This window comes from Rhinatrema bivittatum, chromosome 3 (assembly GCF_901001135.1).
Source record: "Rhinatrema bivittatum chromosome 3, aRhiBiv1.1, whole genome shotgun sequence".
Taxonomy (NCBI): domain Eukaryota; kingdom Metazoa; phylum Chordata; class Amphibia; order Gymnophiona; family Rhinatrematidae; genus Rhinatrema; species Rhinatrema bivittatum.
This window is the reverse complement of record NC_042617.1, coordinates 323,471,294-323,495,082: the sequence shown is the minus strand read 5'-3', so window position 1 is coordinate 323,495,082 and position 23,789 is coordinate 323,471,294. Positions and strand designations below refer to the sequence as shown.

The 23,789-nt window shown below is 47.5% G+C and overlaps 1 protein-coding gene across 5 annotated transcripts in view; it reads right to left on the bottom strand.

The window, feature by feature from the left end:
* The window catches only part of AK9 (adenylate kinase 9), an 829,950-nt gene that overhangs the window by 213,611 nt on the left and 592,550 nt on the right, over positions 1-23,789 (bottom strand). For all 5 annotated transcript variants that reach the window (XM_029595283.1, XM_029595287.1, XM_029595288.1 and 2 more), the window contains one exon: positions 16,211-16,411. In XM_029595283.1, coding sequence (XP_029451143.1) covers positions 16,211-16,411 — 201 coding nt within the window. The remainder of the gene's footprint in view (positions 1-16,210; positions 16,412-23,789) is intronic.

Below are 23,789 nucleotides of genomic sequence, written 5' to 3'. Positions count from 1 at the left end.
GGAATGCTTGTCGACGGTCGTGGAGGGAGCAGAACCTTTCCACTTTGTGGTTCAGTTTGGATGCAAAGAGGTCTATGGTTGGGCAACCCCAGCGTTGAAAGATTTTGCTCGCTACACGTGGATCCAGAGACCATTCGTGGGGATGGAAATATCGACTGAGATCGTCCGCTAGGACGTTTTGTATGCCCGCTAAATAAGTTGCTCGGAGATCCATGGAGTGCTCTAGAGCCCAAGCCCAAATCTGCACTGCTTCCTGGCAGAGCAGATAAGAGCCTGTGACTCCCTGTTTGTTTATGTACCACATTGCTACTGTGTTGTCCGTTTGTATCAGCACAGTCTTGTTTGAGAGGCAGTCTTTGAAGGCATAAGGGGCATATTGCATTGCTCGAAGTTCATTTCGAGCGTAGTACACATCCCTTGTGTTTGAAGGTTGTTGACATGAACTCCCCATCCCAAGTTGGAGGCATCTGTGGTCAGGATGACTTGCGGAGTTGACTGTTGGAATGGGAGACCAGCTTTCAATGCTGTTTGATTTGTCCACCAGTGGAGCGATAGGCGTAACTGGTGGGTGATTTGAACTGTGTACGACAGTGGTTGGAAAGCTTGTAGCCATTGAGGCTTCAAAGTCCATTGAGTTCTTCTCATGGCTAACTTCGCCATAGGTGTAACATGTACTGTCAAGGCCATGAGTCCTAGTAGCACCAGAAGTTGATGGACAGATGCGAACTGGTATTGGGTTATAGAGTTCGCCAAACGTGCTAGATTGTTAGCACGGTTGTTTTGGAGAAAAGCTTTTGCCACTGTGGTGTCGAGGTCTGCTCCGATGGATGTGAGGAGTTGAGATGGGTCGATGTGGGATTTTTGATAGTTGATGAGAAATCCCAGGGAGTGTAATAATATTATTGTGCTTTCTAAGGCAGACAGAGCTCCCTGCCTGGATGGACTTCTGATTAGCCAATCGTCTAGGTATGTAAAAAACATGAATGCTGTTTTTTCTTAGATGTGCAGCAACCACTGCTAGAAATTTTGGGAATACTCGAGGAGCAGAGGCAAGTCCGAATGGTAGGACTCGACACTGGTAATGATTTCTTCCCACTATGAATCGTAGATACTTGCGATGTTGTGTGGAAATTGGTATGTGTGCATAAGCGTCTTGAAGATCTAGAGAACAGAGCCAGTCTCCTCATTGAAGCAATGGAAGGATGGTTCCCAGGGATATCATCCGAAATATTTCTTTGTGAAGAAATTTGTTGAGATTGCGGAGGTCTAAGATCGGGCGCAGGCCGCCTGTTTTCTTTGGAATTAGGAAATAGCGGGAATAGAACCCTTTTCCTTGTTGAGACCAGGGAACTGGTTCAATAGCCCTGGCAGTCAGGAAAGTAGAAAGTTCTACTTGGAGTTGATGAGTGATGACCATGTTTGTCCAAAGTGGAATGGGTGGAGAATGCGGGGGTATTGTTTTGAACTTTAGACGGTATCCCCGATTTAGTATGGCTAATACCCACTGGTCCCTTGTAATAAGACTCTACTGGTGTTTGAAATGATGGAATCAACCTCCTACTGGGAATTGGGGCATAGGGTTGATGGAAAGACCTCTGCTCTCTTGATTGACTTCAAAAACCCGCTGCTGGACCAGTTTGTGGTGGTGGGTGGGTTTTTTGTTGTTTTGGCTGGCGTGCACATCCCCTTTGTGGTGGACGGTATGAACGCGCTGAAGAAGCAGGTGGGTAATATCTTCTAGGTCTATAGCGGGGTCTCCTGGTGTCCCTTCTAGTTGATTTTCTTAGGGAGGATGGCTGATCTGATGGTAGTTTGGAGAGTTGGCGGAGTGTCTCGTGGTGATCCTTTAACTGAAAGAAGGTAGCCTGAATCTTTTCTCCGAAGAGATTCTCTCCAGTACAAGGGAGATCTGCCAATCTTTCCTGGACTTCTTGTCTGACGTCCGAGGCCTTAAGACAAGCCCACCTCCTTGCATTAATTGCTGATGCTGATAGGCGAGTAGATGTTTCAAAAGCATCATAAGCTGCCCATACCTCGTGTTTACCAGATTCCAGCCCCTTTGCAATGAGTGTGTTGCTGAGGGAGATCATCGGCAATACCTTGAACTTGTTTCCACAAGTTTCTTTGGTACTGTGTCATATAAAGCTGGTACGTCGCAATACGAGAAACCAGCATGGATCACTGAGAAACCTTTCTTCCTAAGGTATCTAGGAACCTTTGCTCCTTTCCTGGTGGGACAGAAGAGTGAGGTTTCTGTTTCCTGGCTTTTTTCTGAGCCAATTCAACGACTACCAAGTGATGAGGCAGTTGGGGATTTTGGAAACCTGGAGCATGTTGCACCAGGTATGTGGCATCTGTTCTTCGATTCACCGTTTGTACTGAACATGGATGTTCCCACATCCTTTGTTGGAGTTCTAAAAAGACTTCATGGATTGGGATTGCCATTACCTCCCTTTGGTGCATCCACGAATTGAAGGACTTCTAGGGCCTTGTGTCTTGTGTCCTCCTCCGTCAGTAATTCGAAAGGAATTGTGTCCACCATTTCCTTAATGAAATTTGTAAAGGACAAATCTTCAGGAGGGTACTTTCTCCTCTCTTCTGGTGGAGAAGGCTCAGATTGTAATTCTTCTGACTCAGTATCAGAATCTACATCCTTCCAGGGAGTATACTGAGGATGATAAGGCGATTCAGGATCCTCTGGTTGTATATGATATTTTGTCTTAAAAGCAGATTTTGATGGAATCTGCTTTGGCAACATAGGAGGTAATGAAGGCATCGATGGAGAATTGATGGGCCTCGATGGCATCGATGGGAACTGATGTCGGGTGTAACCCGATAGACCGGGACGCATTGGCATCGATGGATCTTTTACTGGCATCGATGGTTTTTCCGGTATTTGATGACGGTGAAGGCCCAATGGCCCTGGGATGGAATCCGAGTCCCTATCATCTTCCTCTGATGAACCAGGGATCGGAATTGGAAGGAGTCACCAGTGGATGCGTCGGTATCAATAGAGTCGATGGTTGCATCGGTGGTACCGGTGGCGTCGGTGCCGGAGGAAATATACCGATTAAGGGGTCGATTTTGTTCAGCAAAGACTGAAATATCAACGGATCCGATGTCGATGCTGGGGTCGGTGTCGGTACCGATGGTACGGAAGGAGGCTGGAAGTTTCAAAAAGCCTCGACGATGGCCTACTGGATCATGGTAGTCACCTCTTCCCTGGAAACTGGGACTGGGTCCTCTGTCACTGGGGAAGGTAAGACTGGCGCTACTGGCACTTCCACGACTGAGTGTGGTGGCACAGACTCTAACACCGAGCCCGGTGGAGAGTGCCTCGGTTCCTCGGGTACTGAAGGATGTGTTGGTTACAGTACCTGGACTCGTTTGGGCATCAGCTTGATGTCCTTCGATGTCGACGGCTGTGTCTTTCCATCCGATGGATCGGTGGAACGATGTCGATGGCGTCTTTTTTCCCAATGTTCCTTCGATGCCGAGAAAGATGCTATGGAGGATGCTGATGGAGTCGGTGACAGATGGTCACCGGTCCTTTTTTCTCCTCGATGTTTTGCGACCAAGGGAGGTGTTATTCTTGGAGACGATGTTGACGATGACGATGGGGTTTTCTTAAACAACTCCTCCATCTTGTCCAAACGGGCACGCCTGCCCTTTGGTGTCATCTGGGTACAGGTTGTACAAGCCCGGACATCATGGCCTGATCCCAGGCACAAAACACAAACATTGTGGGGGTCGGTAATCGACATAGTCTGGTTACAATCCGGACATTTTTTGGATCCGGAGGCCATGATAAAAAGTTAGGCTGATTAACAGTCGATGACCGGAGGATACCGATAGTGAGGGTGACCGGAATCGACCGAAAAATGATTCAAAAATGTATTCACCGAAACTATGTCGAAGGGAGACCCGATGACAATTATGTTGTGGCTGAAAAAGTTTTCTTCCCTGGGAAAAAAGTGAGGGAAAATTTCCCAGAGCTCCTAATCTGCTTTGCTTACAGCAAGGTGGAAAAAAAGAGACTGAAGGGAGACCCCTGTGGCTGAGAATATCATGGCATGCTGGGCATGCTCAGTGGGCTCAGTGTGCCAGCCAAAAGTTTCTAGAAACTTTTGACAGAAGTTTTCCGTATCAGGGCTCCATCTGATGATGTCACCCATATGTGAGGACTATCATCCGGCTTGTCCTGGGATAACCTTCGTTCCAGTTTCGACGTGGACATCTCAGGTACCCGCTCCTCGGGGGCCGCTCTCTTGTCCTGGCTATCCACTCCTCGAAGGGCCTGACACCTGGAACTCTGTCTGCTCCATTCCTCGGGGCTTCCTGGAACCAACTCGCTCCTTGTGAGTACTTCGCCCTGCAGATCCCTTTCTACCTACTACGTGCCTATCGGGTGTACCCCGCGCTGCGGGCCATTACCATCACTACAGAGAGCTCCATCAGATGTGCCTGCTCTACGAATCTTTATCACGCTATTGAAGACCTCCCAGGCGTACCCTGCCTTGCGGACCGAAACGGGACCTGGCTGCTACACTGCGGCAGGATCCTCTCATAGCACCCCTTCGGCACGCATGGAGGGTCTTTACTCAGCAGTCGGGAATTCCGGCCTTTTCTGCCTTCTTGGCTCCCATTATGGGAAATCCGGACTTCACTCCGGATCTCAATCCAAAGTATTTCGAGACTGGCAGGCGAAAGGTATCACGATGCTGGGGCATGTGATAGCAGAATCAGGAACACCCTTCTCATTTGCGGAGCTCCAACATATCCATGGGCTGCCCGGGACACAACTATTTGGGTTCTTACAACTTCGCCATTATTACAACTCAATCCCAGCGTCCTATAAATCCCCGTCTACTCTCCACATTATTGAGACATTTTTTCAGCTGAGCAACATACATGGGCCTTCCCTATCCCGTTATTACCAAAGTCTCCTCCAGGTGTCAACCAATGACGCCTCCCAGACGGCGGTAGAGAGATGGAATCGGGAGGGAGCGTTCCAGGTTCCTATTGGAGTTTTTAAGGCTTGTATGAAAACCCTGACACGTGTCACAAGTAACATGTACTATAGGGAGATGCAGGTGAAGTTGCTCTACAGAGCTTACATAACTCCCCAAATTGCCTTTCATGCTAAGTTGATGCCCACGGCGTTCTGCCCTCGATGCCCGGGTTCCTTGGGGAATATTTCACATGCTTTTTGGGTATGTCCGGTGATTCAACAATTTTGGAGGAAGATTGTGGGATACCTGCGGAACTTATTGCAGGTTAATCTCTCTCTTTCGCCCTACATGATATTATTTGATTGTATCCCTCGCCCATTTATTAGAGGTACAGGCCTCCGCTGGTTTTTGCGGAAGGCATTTGCAGTGGGGAAAAAGGTTATTTTAATAGCATGGCAGACGGTGGAGGGTCCCTCCTATTGGTTGTGGAGGATCCATTTACACCGGATGATGCAAATGGACAATATGGCATCCAAAGCGAGTCCTCAGCAGCGGCGGAAATTTCTGCAGATCTGGAATGGATACCTACAGGACTTACCACATAGGGCACGTAGCCTGATCCTCAATTGCTGATGTGGACTTCGAACGTGTTTGTTCATCACTCGTGGACTATCGTCAGTACCTGCACGGAACTCTGAGTGCTATTGGGGAAGGGGGGGGGGGAGGGGGGACTCCACACAACTGATGTTGTCTTGTCATTTTTTTTGTCTTGTTTGAGTTTGGAGATGTAGAAGGGAAAAACCTATGTCTCTAATATTGTTCTGTTGTTACTTGATGACTCCAATAAAAACCGTTTATACATAAAAAGGGACAACTGTCCTCCAATAGCTACCGGAGAGGAGTGGACCAACACACCTTCACTGCCCCTTCTTGTTTCTACCGCCCCCTTGAGAGGCACCGTCCCTCTGGAGTCTATGCTGGCTCTGAAAGGACTGCTGTCTGCCAGAACTTTGCTTCTGCATCGCCGGTCCAGAACGTCTGCCTGCACAAAATCTCCTAACTTCCCGAAAGCGAGCTTGTGGCGGAAAGAACTTCTTAGGGGCCTTCCTGCCCTCCAGTAATTTATTACCCCTGGACTCTCCCAACTGCTTCATGAGCTGCTCCAGGTCCTCCCCAAAAAGCAGCTTCCCTTTGAAGGGGGGTTTCGAGAGTTGTGCCTTAGACCACACATCCGCTGACCAATTACGCAGCCAAAAGAGCCTCCATGTCACCATAGCCGAGACCATTCTTCTGGAGGATCACGTCGTACAGAGCATCAGCCACATAGGTCACTCCCGCCTCAAAGAGGGCTGCCTGCGTTGACTCGGCCGCCGTCCCCGACTGCTTGTCATGTGCCTACCGCACCCAAATCAAACAGGCTCTCTTCATTAAACTTCTGCACACCGCAGCCCGAAGACTCAAAACCAAAAGCTCAAACAGCCTTTTGAGCAGAATCTTCAACTTCCTGTCTTGAACATCCTTTAGGGCTGCCCCTTGGTCACAGGGATGGTCGTCTTTTTCGTGACTGCCAATATGGCTGCATCCACTTTGGGAATTCTCCAGGACTACAAAATCTGCTCCGGCAAAAGGTATAGCTTTGCCATAGCTCTCGCTACCTTCAGGCCAACCTTGGGAGACTCCCACTCCCAATCTACCAGCTTCTTCACCATCTTCAGCAACAGAAAGGTCTTAGGGGATCTCCTTAATCCCTCCAGAACAGGATTCACCCCTTCATTATCCGAGTTTTCCTGGGTGACCTTAATCCCCAGCTCCTCAATCACCTGGGGAATTAAGGGACCCAGCTCTTTCTTGCGGAATAGGTGAACCACCTGTGGGTCCATCACATTCCGTAACTGGCACCGCATCTGGTCCTAGTGAATGCAGGATCCTTCCTGACTCCACCGGCCTTTTAGCCTTCTTGCCTGACTGGGACTTCCTGGGGCAGGATCTCTTGGACCACAACTCCTTCCTGTCTAGATAAGCCTTATGGAGGAGCAGCACGAAATCCATAGAAAAAGACTCTGGATCCGAGGAGGAAGAACTGGATCACCAACTCCCTGAATCACAGCCCTTCTCCTGCTACCTATGGGGTCCTTTTCCACTGAGAACAGGGTAGAAGGGGAGACCCGAGGACCTGAAATGGCTGATGGAGCTTCAGCATGTGATGTCAAAATGGCTGCTGGCTTGTCCAACCCCTCCCCGGGGCTTCCAGAACCGGCCCAGCCGCCTTCTCATTTCTGCTGCACCCCTGGGGTCTGGTCAAGGTCTCGGCTCCCCGCCCACACCAGAGGCACAATCACGGCAAAATGCAGCTGAATTGAGACGAGCCCATTTCAAACTGCAGCGGTGACAAAGTTTGCCACACTGCGCAGGAGTCAGCATGCCGGTATGGTCGGGCCTAAAAGTAAACCCTGCTGACGAAAACGCTCCCGCTGCTGTCCAGTGCTGAAATTCAGCACTCACCTGGCCCCGACGAAAGTAGGCAATACGGTCCGCTCCCTCTGCTTGCCTCCTGGAAAGAAACAAAGACTTACCTGCTCCTCCACACTGCTCAGCTGCAGCTGTCTCTTTCCCTGCAGCAAACTTTTTTTTTTTTAAAGTAACAGCACACCACAGGAAAGGAGGCCACTGAGGAGCCAGCTACACCGAGGGAGATAAGCGCCCAGAGGGGGTGGGGGAACCAGGGCCCCTGGCTATCAACCTCCCCCTGCCAAGAATGGTCGAGTTTGGACAGGGGTCACCAACCCCCCCCCCGCTCACTCTGCTCCACCCGAGGGATGGCTCTCAAAGGAACCTAACACCTCGGCAGGGCCAGTGGAAGCACTAGGAGAACTAGGCCTGGGCTTAGGGCGCCGAGCATTAGGGGGCGCCGAGCAGTGGTATACCGAGGGGAGGTCAGGGGGAGCCAATGCAGCCACCGGTGGACTTCATCCCACTGGTGGCTGAGCAGTGAACTACCGCTGTGCTGTGTGCCGGACACACACAGCAGGAAGGTCGGCAGGGCCATGGTGGAGCTCATGTCACCATGGCCCAAAGAAAAAGGTCACCTCCAAACCTGCAGGTGCTCCTCCTCTTTCCTGTCTGCGTGGCCCCTGAAGAAAACGTTGCCGGAGCCGCGCAGGCAGGAAGGAGGAGGAGCATCATCCGCGTGCAGAAGAGGAACAGCGTTTATAGTCATCCGCGAATCTTAAGTCGCAGAGAGCCGAGAAGAGGAGGAGGCCTGGTAGCAGAGCCGCCGCCGTGGATCGCACATTACAGGCGACCCAAGAAGATCAGGGCTGCTGCAGAGCCCATCCTGCGGCAACCCATGAAGAGAAGGCCCAGAGGCAAGAGAGAGGCTGAGGGCCTGTAGAGTGTGTGTGTGTGTATGAAATGAGTTGAGATACTGTGTGTGGGAGTGAGGACCTGAATGTTTGCAGAGACAGAATGTGAGAGCCTCTGTGTATGTGAGAGAGAGAGCATGTGACACTGAGAGTCTGTGGTTGAGCAAGACAGCATGTGGGAGTGAGAGAGAGCCTGTGTGTGTGAGAGTCAGACAGCATGTGGAAGAGAGAGACTGTGTGTATGAATGATTGTATGAGAGAGAGCATGTGAGAGAGAGAGCCTGTTTGTGTGTGTGAGAGAGAGAGAAAGCATGTGAGAATGAGAACCTGACTGTGTGTTTGAGGGAAGATTAGATTGAGAGAAAAGAAATAGAAAAAAATAAAATATAAAAGGAATTGGCAAAAAAATAAGAAAGGGAAGGTGGAACAAAAAAGCCTGTGACCAACCGATTAGAAAACTAAGATCAGACAGCAAAGGTAAAAAAAAATTAAATTACTTTTTACTGATTGGCACATGTAATCTTTGGTAATGTGCAAGAGTAGCACTTTCTCTATACGGATTTCACAATGTACGAGATCAGCATGGAGGAAGTGGAAACCCACGGGGCCTGCACAGAGGAGGCAGCAGAATGGGCTTCAGTGCCAGTAGCAGCAATCAGCGCCTCCCCAATAGCCATGCGGCAGCAGTGGCAGTGGCAGCAGAGGAATGAGAGAGGTTCCAAGGTTGTTGGCAAAAGAAAGCGAGGGGGGTCTGCCTTTAGTGTGTGCATGTGTATGAATGGGAGTCTGCCTGTGGGTGTATGTGTGTGAATGCATGGGTGCCTGCTTGAGGGTGCGCCTGTGTCAGAGAATTAATGGGTATCTTCCTGGGGTTTGTATGTGTGAGAATAGGTGCCTGCCTGTGTGTGGTGTATGTGTGTGTGAGAATGAATTGGTGCTTGCCGGGGGACTATGTGTGTGAGAATGAATGTGTGCATGCCTGGGGGATGGTGAGGGAATGGTGTGAAAATGAATGGGAGCCTGCCTGGGGGTCAGTGTGTGTATGTGTGTGTGTGAGAGAATGACTGGGAGCTTGCCTGGGTGTATGTGTTTGTGTGAGAATGATTGGGAGCTTGCCTGGGTGTGTGTGTGTTTGTGTGTATGTGAGGGAGCCAGTGAGAGTGAGAGCATGAGTGTGTATGAGAAAATCCAGGGGAGTAAGAGTTTGTGTGTGGGGGTGTGTGTGGAGGGGGAGAGAGTGTCTTAGAGCCTGAGTGTGTGTCAGTGTCTGTGAGAGCGAGAGGTTATGGTGGGTATAAGAGCATGAATGTGTATGCATGTGACAGTGTATTTGTGAGAGAGAGAGGATAACCTCCTAATCCTCGACAATATCAGGGTGACTGGAAATCAAGAGCTCCCATGTGTGGACAGCAGGGGCTTTTTAAAATCCTTATTAGTTTTCATTATTGGGTGTTATTTGATATATGTGCTGTTTGAAATATTTTATTGGTGTTTGGGAAATTGTAAAAAATGTATATGATTTTAATTAATAGAAATTCTATTTACCAGTAGTTTTAAAATATTCTTTTTTTAGTATGGTTTTACTATTATAATTTATGCTTTATGTTTCTTGATTTTATTTGTTTTATGAGGAATGGTGGTTCTGTTTTTCCATTGTTAATACACAGAGTCTAGCTTCTTGGGATTTGTCTAATTTGTGCTCCTTTATTTTGTTTTCTGTATTTGGTGAGGGTCTGTCTCTGCTCTGTGTGTGTGACCATGATGAGAGATTCTGCTAGCATAGGGATCTATAGCAATCTGGTTTGTTTTGTTTCCTCAGTAGGTGGTGTATTGGTATTCTAGGACCCAGTGAAATATTTACCCTTGCTTTTCACAGGTAGGGTTATTGTTGTTTGAGTCCTTGGTTTATTACTGTTATGTTACGATGGGATTGCAGTATAGATTTTGAGTGTCTTTTTTGCGGGGTTTTGTGGTAGTTCATAATGTGCCTGGCAGTGGAAGGTGTTTGTGCTGCTGTTACTGTGAGGTGACACCAGAATTTGAAAATATCTTTTAGTATGATGAGCTGTTGAGGTCCGGTTCATGAAGCCCATGTCCCGCTCCTTACCTCAAGGGTTCCTGCCGGCTGGGAACGAAGCAGAATCAAGATCTGGGTGTCCCCGCGGAGGAGACGCCATTGCAGGCCTGTCCCTAGGTGCATGCGCGCGCAAGTCTCTCGCGCTTTTCTGGACAGTTTCCTGCCGGAGGGTGGCTCCGCCCTGAGTCTGACATCAGACACCGCGGCCTACTTAGAGCCACCGCGGACACCCGATGAGTGCCTTGCAACAGGGTTCCTTCGGTCCCCCGTTGCCTCGAGTCCCGGAGTCAGCCACCGTCTTGGCTACTCCGTTCCTGCCTGCCTGCCGGTTCCTGCTTACCAGCCTGTCCACAGCCCAAGCCGGGTTCCCGTCTGTCTCAGCCAAGCCAGATTCTCGCCTGCTTCCTCTCCATCGACCGCCTCGCCTAAGTCCCAGCGGTCGGGCCCCTACGGGCTCCTCCCGGGGGGGCTCCGACTTCCAGGGTGAATCTCCTAAGTCCCAGCGGCTGGACTCCCAAGGGCCTCTCCCGGGGGAGGACCAGCTTCCAGGGTGAAACCACTTATACCCGCCTGCCAGAATTCTGCCTCCTGGCCCGTTCAGTCGAGACCAGAGTAGTCCTTTCCTAGTCTCCTGCAGGCCGGCCCAAGGGTCCACTAGCCCCGTGTTCACAACATGAGCTGTAAAGGAAACTCCAAGCTCCATTGTTTGGGGGAATTTCAGTGGATGCACAGAGTTACAGAACTGGAGGTGCAGAATTTATATTGATATTCTGTCCCTCCCTATATATTCCAGACTTCACTCTCATAGCCATATAGAATTAGTTGAATGAGGCTATCAAATAATTTTATAGTGTGAAACTGGCCAGCTTTTTAAAATTACGCAGAAGACCCTTTCATCTTTTTTTATTAACACTTTTTTTTTTATAACCAATTTTAAAGCAGGATCCATGCTAAAGAGGTGGGTGTGATGAAGAAATGTCATTTTGGCTCCCCCCCCAAAAAAATTCTTCTGTCTAGAGATGCCACTGATTTTCTGTGACCTTAAGCATTAGTACAAGAAGGATTAAGGAAGGGATGCTGGAGAGGCACACAAATGCATTGGCCCCCGGGCACCGGAGACCCTTGGTACTCCACTGGGTGCGAGCCATATGGGGCCGCAAGTGGTGGCAAAGAGGAGTAGAGATTTGGAGGGCCACGAGCAGTGCCCAACCTGCTAGCGACCCAGAAAACCACACAGTCGGCGGGCGTGATCAAGAATGAGGTAGGAGTTGGGGCCGAGACTGGGGGGTGGCGGCGCGACCCGGGGGGGGGGGGGGGGTCCGCAAGGGAGAAGGCTTGCCTAGGGCGCCAAATCCCCTTGCACCGGCCCTGCACCTTGGGGAGCCGAATTCTCTGCTTATTCAAATCCTAACTTTTTAGAACTCCAGACTGCAGGTTGCAACTGTACCATGTGCTGGAGACAGAGAAATACTGAGAGACTGCAGGTGGCACTCTTGGTTATGTAGCAGGGCCTGAAAGGTTTTTTATTCTCTGCCTCCATCTGCTGGTAGGGATGCAAAACCCACTTGTCTGGACCGATCTGAGGTTCACACAGGAAAAAGTCATGGGATAGGAGGCAATGTCCTTTCATGGATTACAAAAGACAGAAACAGAGAGAAGGATGAGTCTGTTTTCACAGTAGAAAAAGGTAAACAGTGGAGTGCCTCAGGGATCTGTACTAGGACCTGTGCTTTTTAATATATTTGTAAATGATCTAGAAAGGGGTACGATGAGTGAAATAACACAAAACTATTCAGAGTAGTTACATCTCAAGTGGATTGTGATAAACTGAAGTAGGATCTTGCGAGACTGGAAGATTGGGTGACCATATGGCAAATGAAATTTAATGTGGATAAGTGCAAGGTGATGCATATAGGGAAAAATAACCCACGCTATAGTTACACGATGTTAGGTTCCATTTTAGGAGTTACCACCCAGGAAAAAGTTCTGGGCATCATAGTTGATATTACATTGAAATCATTGGCTTAGTGTGCTGTAGCGGTCAAAAAAGCAACAAAATGTTAGGCATTATTAGGAACAGAATGATAAATAAAACAGAAGATGTCATAATGCCTCTGTATCGCTCCATGGTTAGACTGCACCTTGAATACTGTGTGCGATTCTGGTCGCTACATCTCAAAAAAGATATAGTTGCACTGGAGAAAGTACAGAGAAGGGCAACCAAAATGGTAAAGGAGATGGAATGGCTCCTCTATGAGGAAAGGCTAAAGAGGTTAGGGCTAAGTTGAATAGCCCTAAAGATGGCTGAGGTCTACAAATCATGAAAGGAACTGAGTGGGTAAATGTGAAACAGTTATTTACTCTTTCGGATAATACAAGGACTAGGGGGCACTCCATGAAGTTTAAAGTAGCACATTTAAAACAAATTGGAAAAAATTCTTTTTCACTCAACACACAATTAAGTTTTGGAATTTGATGCCAGAGGATGTGGTTGAGGCAACTAGTGTAGTTGGGTTTAAAAAAGATTTAGATAAGTTCCTGGAGGAGAAGTCCATAAACTGCTATGTATCAATAGGGAATAGCCACTGTTGCCGGCATTAGTAGCATAGAAGCTATTTAATGTTTGGGTACTTGTGAGGTACTTGTGAATTAGATTGGCCAGTGTTGGAAACAGGATGCTGGGCTTGATGGACCCTTGGTCTGACCCAGTATGACAATCCTTATGTTCTTATGTTATGTAAGTTTTACTTATATGTGGACAATGGTGCTGGCACACTATACAAATAATAGTAGTGTTGCTCACTAAGTAGGTATCACAGACCAACTCTCCTGGTTTCTCAAAAAACACATCCATAGCTAGAGCTCTCAATAATGGAAGAATTCTTACTATTCTGATATAATTCTTTTGACGTTGCAAAACTTTGACATGATAAATACCTGGACAGGCACGGATTAAAGTCAAGAAAAATTAGCCCACGTTCTATGGGATCCATTTCACCAAATCTCGATGTGACAGTGTTGTCAGCCAGAGTGGTCCCTTAGCCAATTGGGGACTGGGAAATTATGTGGTTGGGATCCAGAGACAGCAAAGTCAGTTTGGTAGAGCAAGGGCATAGCAGAACTGTCTATTCCCAGTTGATCACAAACCTGCAAACCATTGGTTCTCTAATTTATAGTGGGGTCCAGTAGGTTTTTTTATGTGCCAGTCTTCCCTCCCTTGGTGCCAATTCTACTGTATTACCAGAGGAGGCGCTACAGCTTGCTAATAAGCCTGCCTTGCAGAAACTTGTAAATACAGCATGCTACGGGTCTTGACACATCATCTGATATCAAATACCACAGTTTAATTGTGCAGTGACTGAGAAATAGTTTCTTAAATTTGTTTTAAATCTTCTACTTGTCAGGTTCATGGAGTAATCCCTAGTTTTATTTGAAAGAGTAATTTACCATTCCAGATCGACCTGTTCACCCTACTCATTGTTTTATAAACCTCTATTAAGTGTCCTCTCAGCCAACTCTTCTCCATGCTAAAAAGCCCAAACCTGTTTAACCTTTCTTCCTAGGAGAATACAACCTTGGGCTTCAGTGGACGGGCGAGGCCATAGGGAAGAAACAGCCTGGCCTCCAGCTTCCAACAAAAATAAATTGTAGGGATGTGAATCATTTTTTGACGATTTAAAATATCGTCCGATATATTTTAAATCGTCAAAAATCGTTAGAGCCGTGATACAATAACAATTCCCCCGATTTATCGTCAAAAAATCGTAAATCGGGGGAAGGGGGAGGGGAAGGGGGAGGGCGGGAAAACCGGCACACTAAAACAACCCTAAAACCCACCCCTACCCTTTAAAATAAATCCCCCACCCTCCCGAACCCCCCTAAAATGCCTTAAATTACCTGGGGTCCAGAGGAAGGGTCCCGGTGTGATCTTTTACTCTCGGACCTCCTGTGCGTTGTAGAAATGGCACCGGCGCTACCTTTGCCCTGTCGTATGACAGGGCAAAGGTAGCGCCGGCGCCATTTTGTTTTTTTGTCCCCCGACGGCAGGAGCGTAGGAGATCGCTCCCGGACCCCCGCTGGACCCCCAGGGACTTTTGGCCAGCTTGGGGGGCCTCCTGACCCCCCAAGGAGGTCGTTCCAGCGGGGGTCCGGAACGACCTCCTGCAGTCGAATCGTGTTGCCGTACGGCCGGCGCCATTTTGCGCAAAATGGCGCCGGCCGTACGGCAACACGATTCGACTGCAGGAGGTCGTTCCGGACCCCTGCTGGACTTTTGGCAAGTCTTGTGGGGGTCAGGAGGCCCCCCCAAGCTGGCCAAAAGTCCCTGGGGGTCCAGCGGGGGTCCGGGAGCGATCTCCTACCGCGAATCATTTTTCCGTACGGAAAAAACGATTCGCGTGCAGGAAGTCGTTCCCGGACCCCCGCTGGACTTTTGGCAAGTCTTGTGGGGGTCAGGAGGCCCCCCCAAGCTGGCCAAAAGTCCCTGGGGGTCCAGCGGGGGTCCGGGAGCGATCTCCTATGCTCCTGCCGTCGGGGGACAAAAAAACAAAATGGCGCCGGCGCTACCTTTGCCCTGTCATATGACAGGGCAAAGGTAGCGCCGGCGCCATTTCTACAACGCACAGGAGGTCCGAGAGTAAAAGATCACACCGGGACCCTTCCTCTGGACCCCAGGTAATTTAAGGCATTTTAGGGGGGTTCGGGAGGGTGGGGGATTTATTTTAAAGGGTCAGGGTGGGTTTTAGGGTTGTTTTAGTGTGCCGGTTTTCCCGCCCTCCCCCTTCCCCTCCCCCCCACTGGACCCCAGGTAATTTAAGTCATTTTGGGGGGTTCGGGAGGGTGGGGGATTTATTTTAAAGGGTCGGGGTGGGTTTTAGTGTGCCGGTTTTCGATTTACACGATTTACACGATATTTAAAAAACCCAAACTGCGACAATCCGATTCCCTCCCCCTCCCAGCCGAAATCGATCGTTAAGACGATCGATCACACGATTCACATCTCTAATAAATTGTATTTATTTCCAGAACAAAAATACACAGTCAGCTTACCTTAGCCTTTTAAACAACAAAAAGTCAAGTTTACTTGCACATGCAAGGTCAGGAGTTTCCTCTTCCTAGTCTGGGCATGAGTTTTTATTTCCCTCCCCAGGGAACTGCCCTCTGACCTGGTTTCTTCTCTTAAGTATCTCTTAAGTTGGATTGGGCTAGACAGCTATACTCTGTCCTTTACGGTGTTCTGGTGGTCTGACCTATATACCCCTTCACAAGGCTGTTCCATCCTCTTCATCCTCTTCTCTGTACCTTTTATGGTTCTTCTATATCTTTTTTGAGATGAGGCAAGCAGAAATGCACACAGTATTTAGATGTGGATGTACCATGGACATTTGTCTCCTTGGTTTTTGCTGCTATCTGCTAGGAAGGAAACATGTGGAACATCTGAGAGGTAATTTTATTTGGAAGTTGAAAATTTGACACAGAATTGCATATAAAGATGGTGTATAAGTAAAACGGGCATTAGATATTCCCTTTGCCTTTGGATCAAAAAATGGAGTATGAGTGAAATTCTAGTATCAGTGGAAAGATTACTCTATGGCACTCCTCTGTAGTCTGCCATGTACAAAGGTAGAGTATCGTGCCAGCTCCTCCTTCCCCTTCTCCATCCTCTACCTTTCAAGGATCATGTGAAACTGTCTCTGCTACAAACTGCACCTAAGAAGAGTATCTCAGTGAAATGTGACCTTTCAATTTATGGCATCCTTGCAAAATGTCCTTGAGGCTCATATGATAACACTTAAAACAGCAGAGAAGGAAGACAGTACCTGCACTGCTTGCAGATTATTAACATCTGCTTCAAACTTTTCTCCAATTTCAGTCTTCATACGGTCAATAGCATCCTCCTCCTGCTCCTCTTCATCCTCCTCTTCTATTTCCTCTTCTGGAAACTCTTCTGCAAGAGCAAGTTCAAGGTCATCTTCATTCTCATTGTCCTCATCATCGGTGCCTTCCTCATCTTCCTTTTCCTGCAGAAGATACTCAGTTACCATTTTATGTCATTGTGTCTTCTGCAGAGAACAGAGTTAAAGAGCTAAAAACAAAAAGGCTAGATTTCGTAAAGATTGTCTCCATTTTGGACTTTAAGTAAATATCTTACTTCTAGTCTCCAAGGAGAATACATTTTGGAATATATACTTAGACAGCAGGACAGTTAGAGGTGATATATGATACCTGATAGATAAATGGGTGAATCGCTCATTTCAATACATGGTCAATATGTCTACATTAGAGAGGGTGCAGTGCTTGTAACTTAGGATACCTTTAAGAGGGTAATTTTCAAGCCATTTATGTGCCAAAAATTTGGTCTTTTGTGCATAAATAGCACAGAGCTCTGTGCACATAAAAGTATGCATGTAACCCAGTTACATGCGTACTTTTATGCAAACAGAGTATAGAAGCATTCCAGAGGGTGGAGTTGGCACTTATGTACACATTTTTTTATTTTAAAAAGGTAAAATTTATTCTTTCTTGACAATTTTCTTTCCTTGACTTCAGTCAAACCAGTCCTTATGAATGGGTTATGCCCCTTGGCCAACAAATACAGACAGAAATCAACAGACTCTCTGTCATCACCTCTTATAGACATTCATGCTGATCTCAGCCTGCCAGTATAACCTAAAACAAGCTAGCTATCCAACAATTTAAATTCTTTACAAACCAGAGGGCTTTCCAAAATAAACAGAGAATAAAAGAAATGCCATTGTCATATCAGCTCTGACATTGAACCTACCTGTTTACCAGGAAGACTGCCCAAGGCCGTATTAAACACTGTAAAAGGGCTGAAAGAGAGACTTATTGTTGCATCGGAGGTGGCCCCTTGGGCCGAGGTGGGGTTGACACAACCCATAGGCAGGGACCTACGGGTCCCCACTGTCGGCAGGCTGAGTGGGCTTATAGACAGAGGCCACTGGAGCTTCACCTATACCAGCTGTCGTTCCCCATGTGTTGAACCTTTGGGTGCCGGGATCAGCAGGACTTAGGTGGGCCTCGGGGTAAGTTGAAGTAAAGTCTGGTTCAGCCCAGAGACAGCAGATGGAAGATGGTACCGTCTTATTCTGAACACCAAACCAGGCCACCAAACCAGGCCACAAGAACCTGGCAATTACCCAAATACTAAGAAGATCCCATACTACTGATGCAATTAATAGCAGTGGCTATTCCCTAAGTAAATTTGATTAATAGCCATTAATGGACTTCTCCTCCAAGAACTTATCCAAACCTTTTTTGAACCCAGCTACACTAACTGCACTAACCACATCCTCTGGCAACAAATTCCAGAGCTTTATTGTGCGTTGAGTGAAAAAGAATTTTCTCCGATTAGTCTTAAATGTGTTACTTGCTAACTTCATGGAATTCCCCCTAGACCTTCTATTATTCGAAAGTGTAAATAACTGATTCACATCTACTCGTTCAAGACCTCTCATGATCTTAAAGACCTCTATCATATCCCCCCTCAGCCGTCTCTTCTCCAAGCTGAACAGCCCTAACCTCTTCAGCCTTTCCTATTAGGGGAGCTGTTCCATCCCCTTTATCATTTTGGTTGCTCTTCTCTGTACCTTCTCCATCACAACTATATCTTTTTTGAGATGCGGTGGTTATTGATTTGCTCCCCCAGAGGGGAGGAGTTAGCAATCTGGTATCGATCTGGCTGCTGGATACTCCTGTAGAAGGAGGAGCTAGCATCTGTTATGGATAATCCCGCCAGGAGGGCGGAGTTACTAATCTGTTAGCGCTCATCCTGCCAGGAGGGCGAAGTTAGCAATACGTATGGCTTAGCTCCTTCAGAGGGGAGGCGTTAGCAATCTGTTGTAGATCACTCCTCGAGAAGACAGGGGTAGCAATCTGTTAGTGATGTGACCGCCAGGGAGGCAGAGTTAGTCTTCTGTAGAATGCTGTTTCCCCAAGGAGAATGCTGTTTCCCAAGCAGCTAGCGATATGTAATACTGCGTAGGCAGAGATAGCGATCTGATGTGGGATGGCTCCCACAGAGTGGCAGTCGGTTTGATACCGCTCTAGTAGTGTAAGGAATAAACACTTAGTAGAAATGGTGAATCCTTGGGCCGATGGCAGATGACAGCGTCCCCAGGCGAAGATCCTGAGAGGGACCACCGGCTAGGCTGGAGTATTGAGACAAACACAGATAGATCTTTATTAGACTGGAAGTTGAACCACCAGAGGTGGCAGTAGTGAGCTGATGTGCCTGGCAGGGCTGAAGTCCCTCAGATACTGGAATTACGATCTCTGAGTTGCTGAGCTGTAGAGAGAGACTATAAGTAGTGAGTAGACAGGGTAGGCTGGATACATAACCAGTAGTAGATGATACACTCACAATTGTAGATATCTGTAATGGCCTCTTATGCAACAGAGAATCTTCAGTATATTCAGGAACAGGAGCCGTAGGCGAGTACTGGTTCCTATAGGCAGTCTGAAATAAGAACTCACAATAGCTGTGTATGAGATGGCTTCTGGAATAGAAGAGAGTCTTGGAGGGATTTAGGAACATAGGCCCTCGTGGAGCGAGTACCGGTTCCTATCTGCAATTTGTAATAGTAATTCATAAAATATAGATATGCGATAGCTTCTGAGATAGAAGAGAGTCTGTAAAGGGTTTTAGGAACGTGGGCCCTCATGGAGCAAGTACCGGTTCCTATCTGCAATCTGCAATAATAACTCACGATCTCCGTACCTGTGATAACGTCTTAAACAGAAGGGAGTCTTCAGAGATTAGGAACATGTGCCTTTGTGGAGCGAGTACCGGTTCCTATCTGCAATAGAACTCACAGTGTTCATGTCTGCGATCGCTTCCAGGCAGCAAGGAGTCTTCTGAGTATTCAGGGACGTAGGCCCTCGAGGAGCAAGTACCGGATCCCGTCTTAACAATCTGAAATCAAGAAGAGAGAGAGCAGGGCCCCCGAGGAGCGGGTACCCTTAGGTAAGTTTGTAGAGGCAGAGCAGCGGAGAAAGAATTCCCCTTGCTAACTCGATTTATAGTTGCAAGCAAAGACCTTTTAAGTTGGAAGTGGATGACGTCACTACGGGAGGACCCCCCGAGGTTCACACCCTTGCTGGTACAAAGTTTGGAGCGCGCGTGCACACGTGTCCTTACGTCATCAGGAACATGGCGGATCCACAGCGTCAAGCCAGCCCAAGGATTCCTGGGCGAAGAGGCGAGGAGAAGCAGCGGCAGCATCTGTCCGTCAGACCCGAAGGGAGTCGCCACAAAGGTACAAAATGTGGAGCGAGGGCGAGGACAGGCACGAACGCAAAAGTGGCAACCAGAATTGTACACAGTATTCAAGGTGCAGTCTCACCATGGAGCGATATAGAGCCATTATGACATTTTCCGTTTTATTAACCATTCCCTTCCTAATAATTCCTAACATTCTGTTTGCTTTTTTGACTGCTGCAGTACACTGAGCCGACGATTTTAAACTATTATCCACTATGATGCCTAGATCTTTTTCCTGGGTGGTAGTTCCTAATTTGGAACCTAACATCGTGTAACTACAGCAAGGGTTATTTTTCCCTATATGCAACACCTTGCACTTGTCCACATTAAATTTCATCTGCCATTTGGATGCCCAATCTCCCAGTCTTGCAAGGTCCTCCTGTATTTATTTATTTATTTATTTGTTGAGTTTTATATACCATCATTCTGTGAAGCCATCACAACGGTTTACAAGATTCAAAGTATAATTTTCTTAACAATTGTGAATTAAGGTATAACAGGATGTTGTGTTCCGCAGCCACAGACGGCCGCGGCTGTGGCCCCCTACCTGATCCGAAGCGGCGAGTTGCCATGACAGCATTGGGGAAGTCGCGGGAGGCTGGGGCCTGTCTTTCCCGCGCGCCAGCGTGGGTCTCTGCGATGGACGACGGGCTTGGGAGCCGTCCTTACTCCTCCCTCATGGCGTCGGGCGGCTTTCCTCCGTGGTCGGGAATCCAAGATGGCCACCGCCATCTTAGGTGAGAGGCCGCGCCTCCTTTCTGAATTTAAAGGGACCTCATCCCTTTAATTGCCTGTACCTGTTTCCAATGAACCAGACCAGGGGAAGTATATAAGGGGACTTCCTCTGCTCATTCCTTGACTTGGTAACTTCCGTGGTTGTTCGAGTCTGCTTGCTTCGGTGAGTCTTCTTGTGCTTTGGATCCTTGTTTCCTGGTTCCTGTTTCATCTCTGTGATTCCTGGTATCTGACTTCAGATTGGCAAGCGGTGATCCCTCGGTGTGTGACCTCGGACTGGTAAGTGACGACCCTCTGGCACTCGACCTTGTACTTCTTCTGGACCATCGTCTCCAAGGGCCCACCTAAGTCCCAGTGGTCCGGGTCCCTATGGGCTCCTCCCTGGGGGACCGCGGGCTTCCAGTGGCGAAGACCCAGTTGGCTTCTCCGACGTCTCGACTCTTCGCCTTCTCCACAGTCGCCTCAGTCTTCAGTGCCGAGGGTCAGCCGGTCACATCTTCTGTTCCGCCTTGCCTCCCGATGGGGGAACCTCAGGATCCACCTCCTAAGGTATACCATCCTCCCGTCGGTCCAAGGGTTCACAAGCCTGATCATAACACAGGATATATATTAAACAAAAAGTTAATCTCTTATAGTCCAGAAGAGAATCAATTTTGAGTGAGGAGGGTTTGTTTGGTGCTGGTTGGAGACAAGTTATTTTTGTTGATTTGGTTGGTAGTTCCTTTGGGTTAGGATGTTAGGATGTTGTGAAGTTTGAGAGTTAATGTAGACTTTGTAAAACAACCACGTTTTTAGATCTTTTTTGAAAGTTTTGAGGTTAGGTTGGGTTCTCAAATCTTTTGGGAGGGAGTTCCATATTTTAGGGCAGGCAATGGAAAAAGTTCTTTCTCTGGTTGTTGTCAAATGAGCATCTCTGATGGTGGGGGGACAGTTAAGCAGCCGGTGTTGTTTGAACGTAAGTTTCTTTGGGGATTCTGAGGGGTTATATTTAGGCCAGTTTGACCTTGATGTTCATTGTTTAGTAATTTATGTATGATGGTCATGGATTTGTGTTCAATTCAGGCTTTAATTGGAAGCCAGTGTAGTGAAATCAGAATAGGCGTTATGTGGTCTTTCTTCTTTGTTCCTGTCAGAATTCTGGCTGCTGAGTTTTGCAAAATCTGAAGAGGCTTGAGGTAAGATGGTATTCCAATCAGCAGGGAGTTGTAGTAGTCGATGATTGAGAATATGAGAAGTTGTAATACAGTTCTGAAGTCGTAAGGGTTAAGAAATGGTTTTAAACGTCTTAGGGTTAGTAGTTTGTGATATCCTTCTTTGTAATGTATCACAATTTTTTTCTTTGTAATGTATCACAATGTATCTGTAATGTATCACAATCCGCTTGTGATTTAACTACTCTGAATAATTTTGTATCATCCGCAAATTTGATAACCTTACTCGTCGTATTCCTTTCCAGATCATTTATATATATATTGAAAAGCACTGGTCCAAGTACAGATCCCTGAGGCACTCCACTGTTTACCCTTTTCCACTGAGAAAATTGACCATTTAATCCTACTCTCTGTTTCCTGTCTTTTAACCAGTTTGTTATCCACGAAAGGACATCGTCTCCTATCCCATGACTTTTTAGTTTTCTTAGAAGCCTCTCATGAGGGACTTTGTCAAACGCCTTCTGAAAATCTAAATACACTACATCTACCGGTTCACCTTTATCCACATGTTTATTAACCCCTTCAAAAAAAATGAAGCAGATTTGTTAGGCAAGACTTCCCTTGGGTAAATCCATGTTGACTGTTTTCCATTATAGAAACATAGAAACATAGAAATGACGGCAGAAGAAGACCAAATGGCCCATCCAGTCTGCCCAGCAAGCTTCACACATTTTTTCTCTCATACTTATCTGTTTCTCTTAGCTCTTGGTTCTATTTCCCTTCCACCCCCACCTTTAATGTAGAAAGCAGTGATGGAGCTGCATCCAAGTGAAATATCTAGCTTGATTAGTTAGGGGTAGTAGCCGCCGCAATAAGCAAGCTACACCCATGCTTATTTGTTTTACCCAGACTATGTTATACAGCCCTTATCGGTTGTTTTTCTTCTCCCCTGCCGTTGAAGCAGGGAGCTATGCTGGATATGCGTGAAGTATCAGTTTTCTTTTTTTCTCCCCTGCTGTTGAAGCAGAGAGCTATGCTGGATATGCGTGAAGTATCAGTCTTCTCCCATGCTGTTGAAGCAGAGAGCCATGCTGTATATGCATTGAAAGTGAAGTATCAGGCTTATTTGATTTGAGGTAGTAACCGCCATAACAAGCCAGCTACTCCCCTCTTTGTGAGTGTGAATCCTGTTTTCCACATTTCCTCTTGCTGTTGAAGCTTAGAGCGATGTTGGAGTCACAGTAAGCATGTGTATGTTTATTTAATAAGGGTATTGTCTCCAGGCAGTAGCCATCATTCTGGCGAGTCACCCACTCTTCATTGGCGGCCTCTTGACTTTATGGATCCACAGTGTTTATCCCACGCCCCTTTGAAGTCCTTCACAGTTCTGGTCTTCACCACATCCTCCGGAAGGGCATTCCAGGCATCCACCACCCTCTCCGTGAAGAAATACTTCCTGACATTGGTTCTGAATCTTCCTCCCTGGAGCTTCAAATCGTGACCCCTGGTTCTGCTGATTTTTTTCCTACGGAAAAGGTTTGTCGTTGTCTTTGGATCATTAACACCTTTCAAGTATCTGAAAGTCTGTATCATATCACCTCTGCTCCTCCTTTCCTCCAGGGTGTACATATTTAGATTCTTCAATCTCTCCTCGTACGTCATCTGATGAAGATCCTCCACCTTCCTGGTCGCCCTTCTCTGTACCGCCTCCATCTTGTCTTTGTCTTCTTGAAGATACGGTCTCCAGAACTGAACACAGTACTCCAGGTGAGGCCTCACCAAGGACCTGTACAAGGGAATAATCACTTCCCTTTTCTTACTCGATATTCCTCTCTCTATGCAGCCCAGCATTCTTCTGGCTTTAGCTATCGTCTTGTCACATTGTTTCGCCGACTTCAGATCATTAGACAGTATCACCCCAAGGTCCCTCTCCTGCTCCGTGCACATCAGCCTTTCCCCCCCCCATCGAATACAGTTCATTCGGATTTCCACTCCCCATATGCACGACTTTGCACTTCTTGGCATTGAATCTCAGCTGCCATATCTTCGACCACTCTTCCAGTTTCCTTAGATCTCGTCTCATTCTCTCCACTCCTTCCGGTGTGTCCACTCTGTTGCAGATCTTAGTGTCATCCGCAAAAAGACAAACCTTACCTTCTATCCCGTCCGCAATGTCGCTCACAAAGATATTGAACAGGACCGGTCCCAACACCGATCCTTGCGGTACAC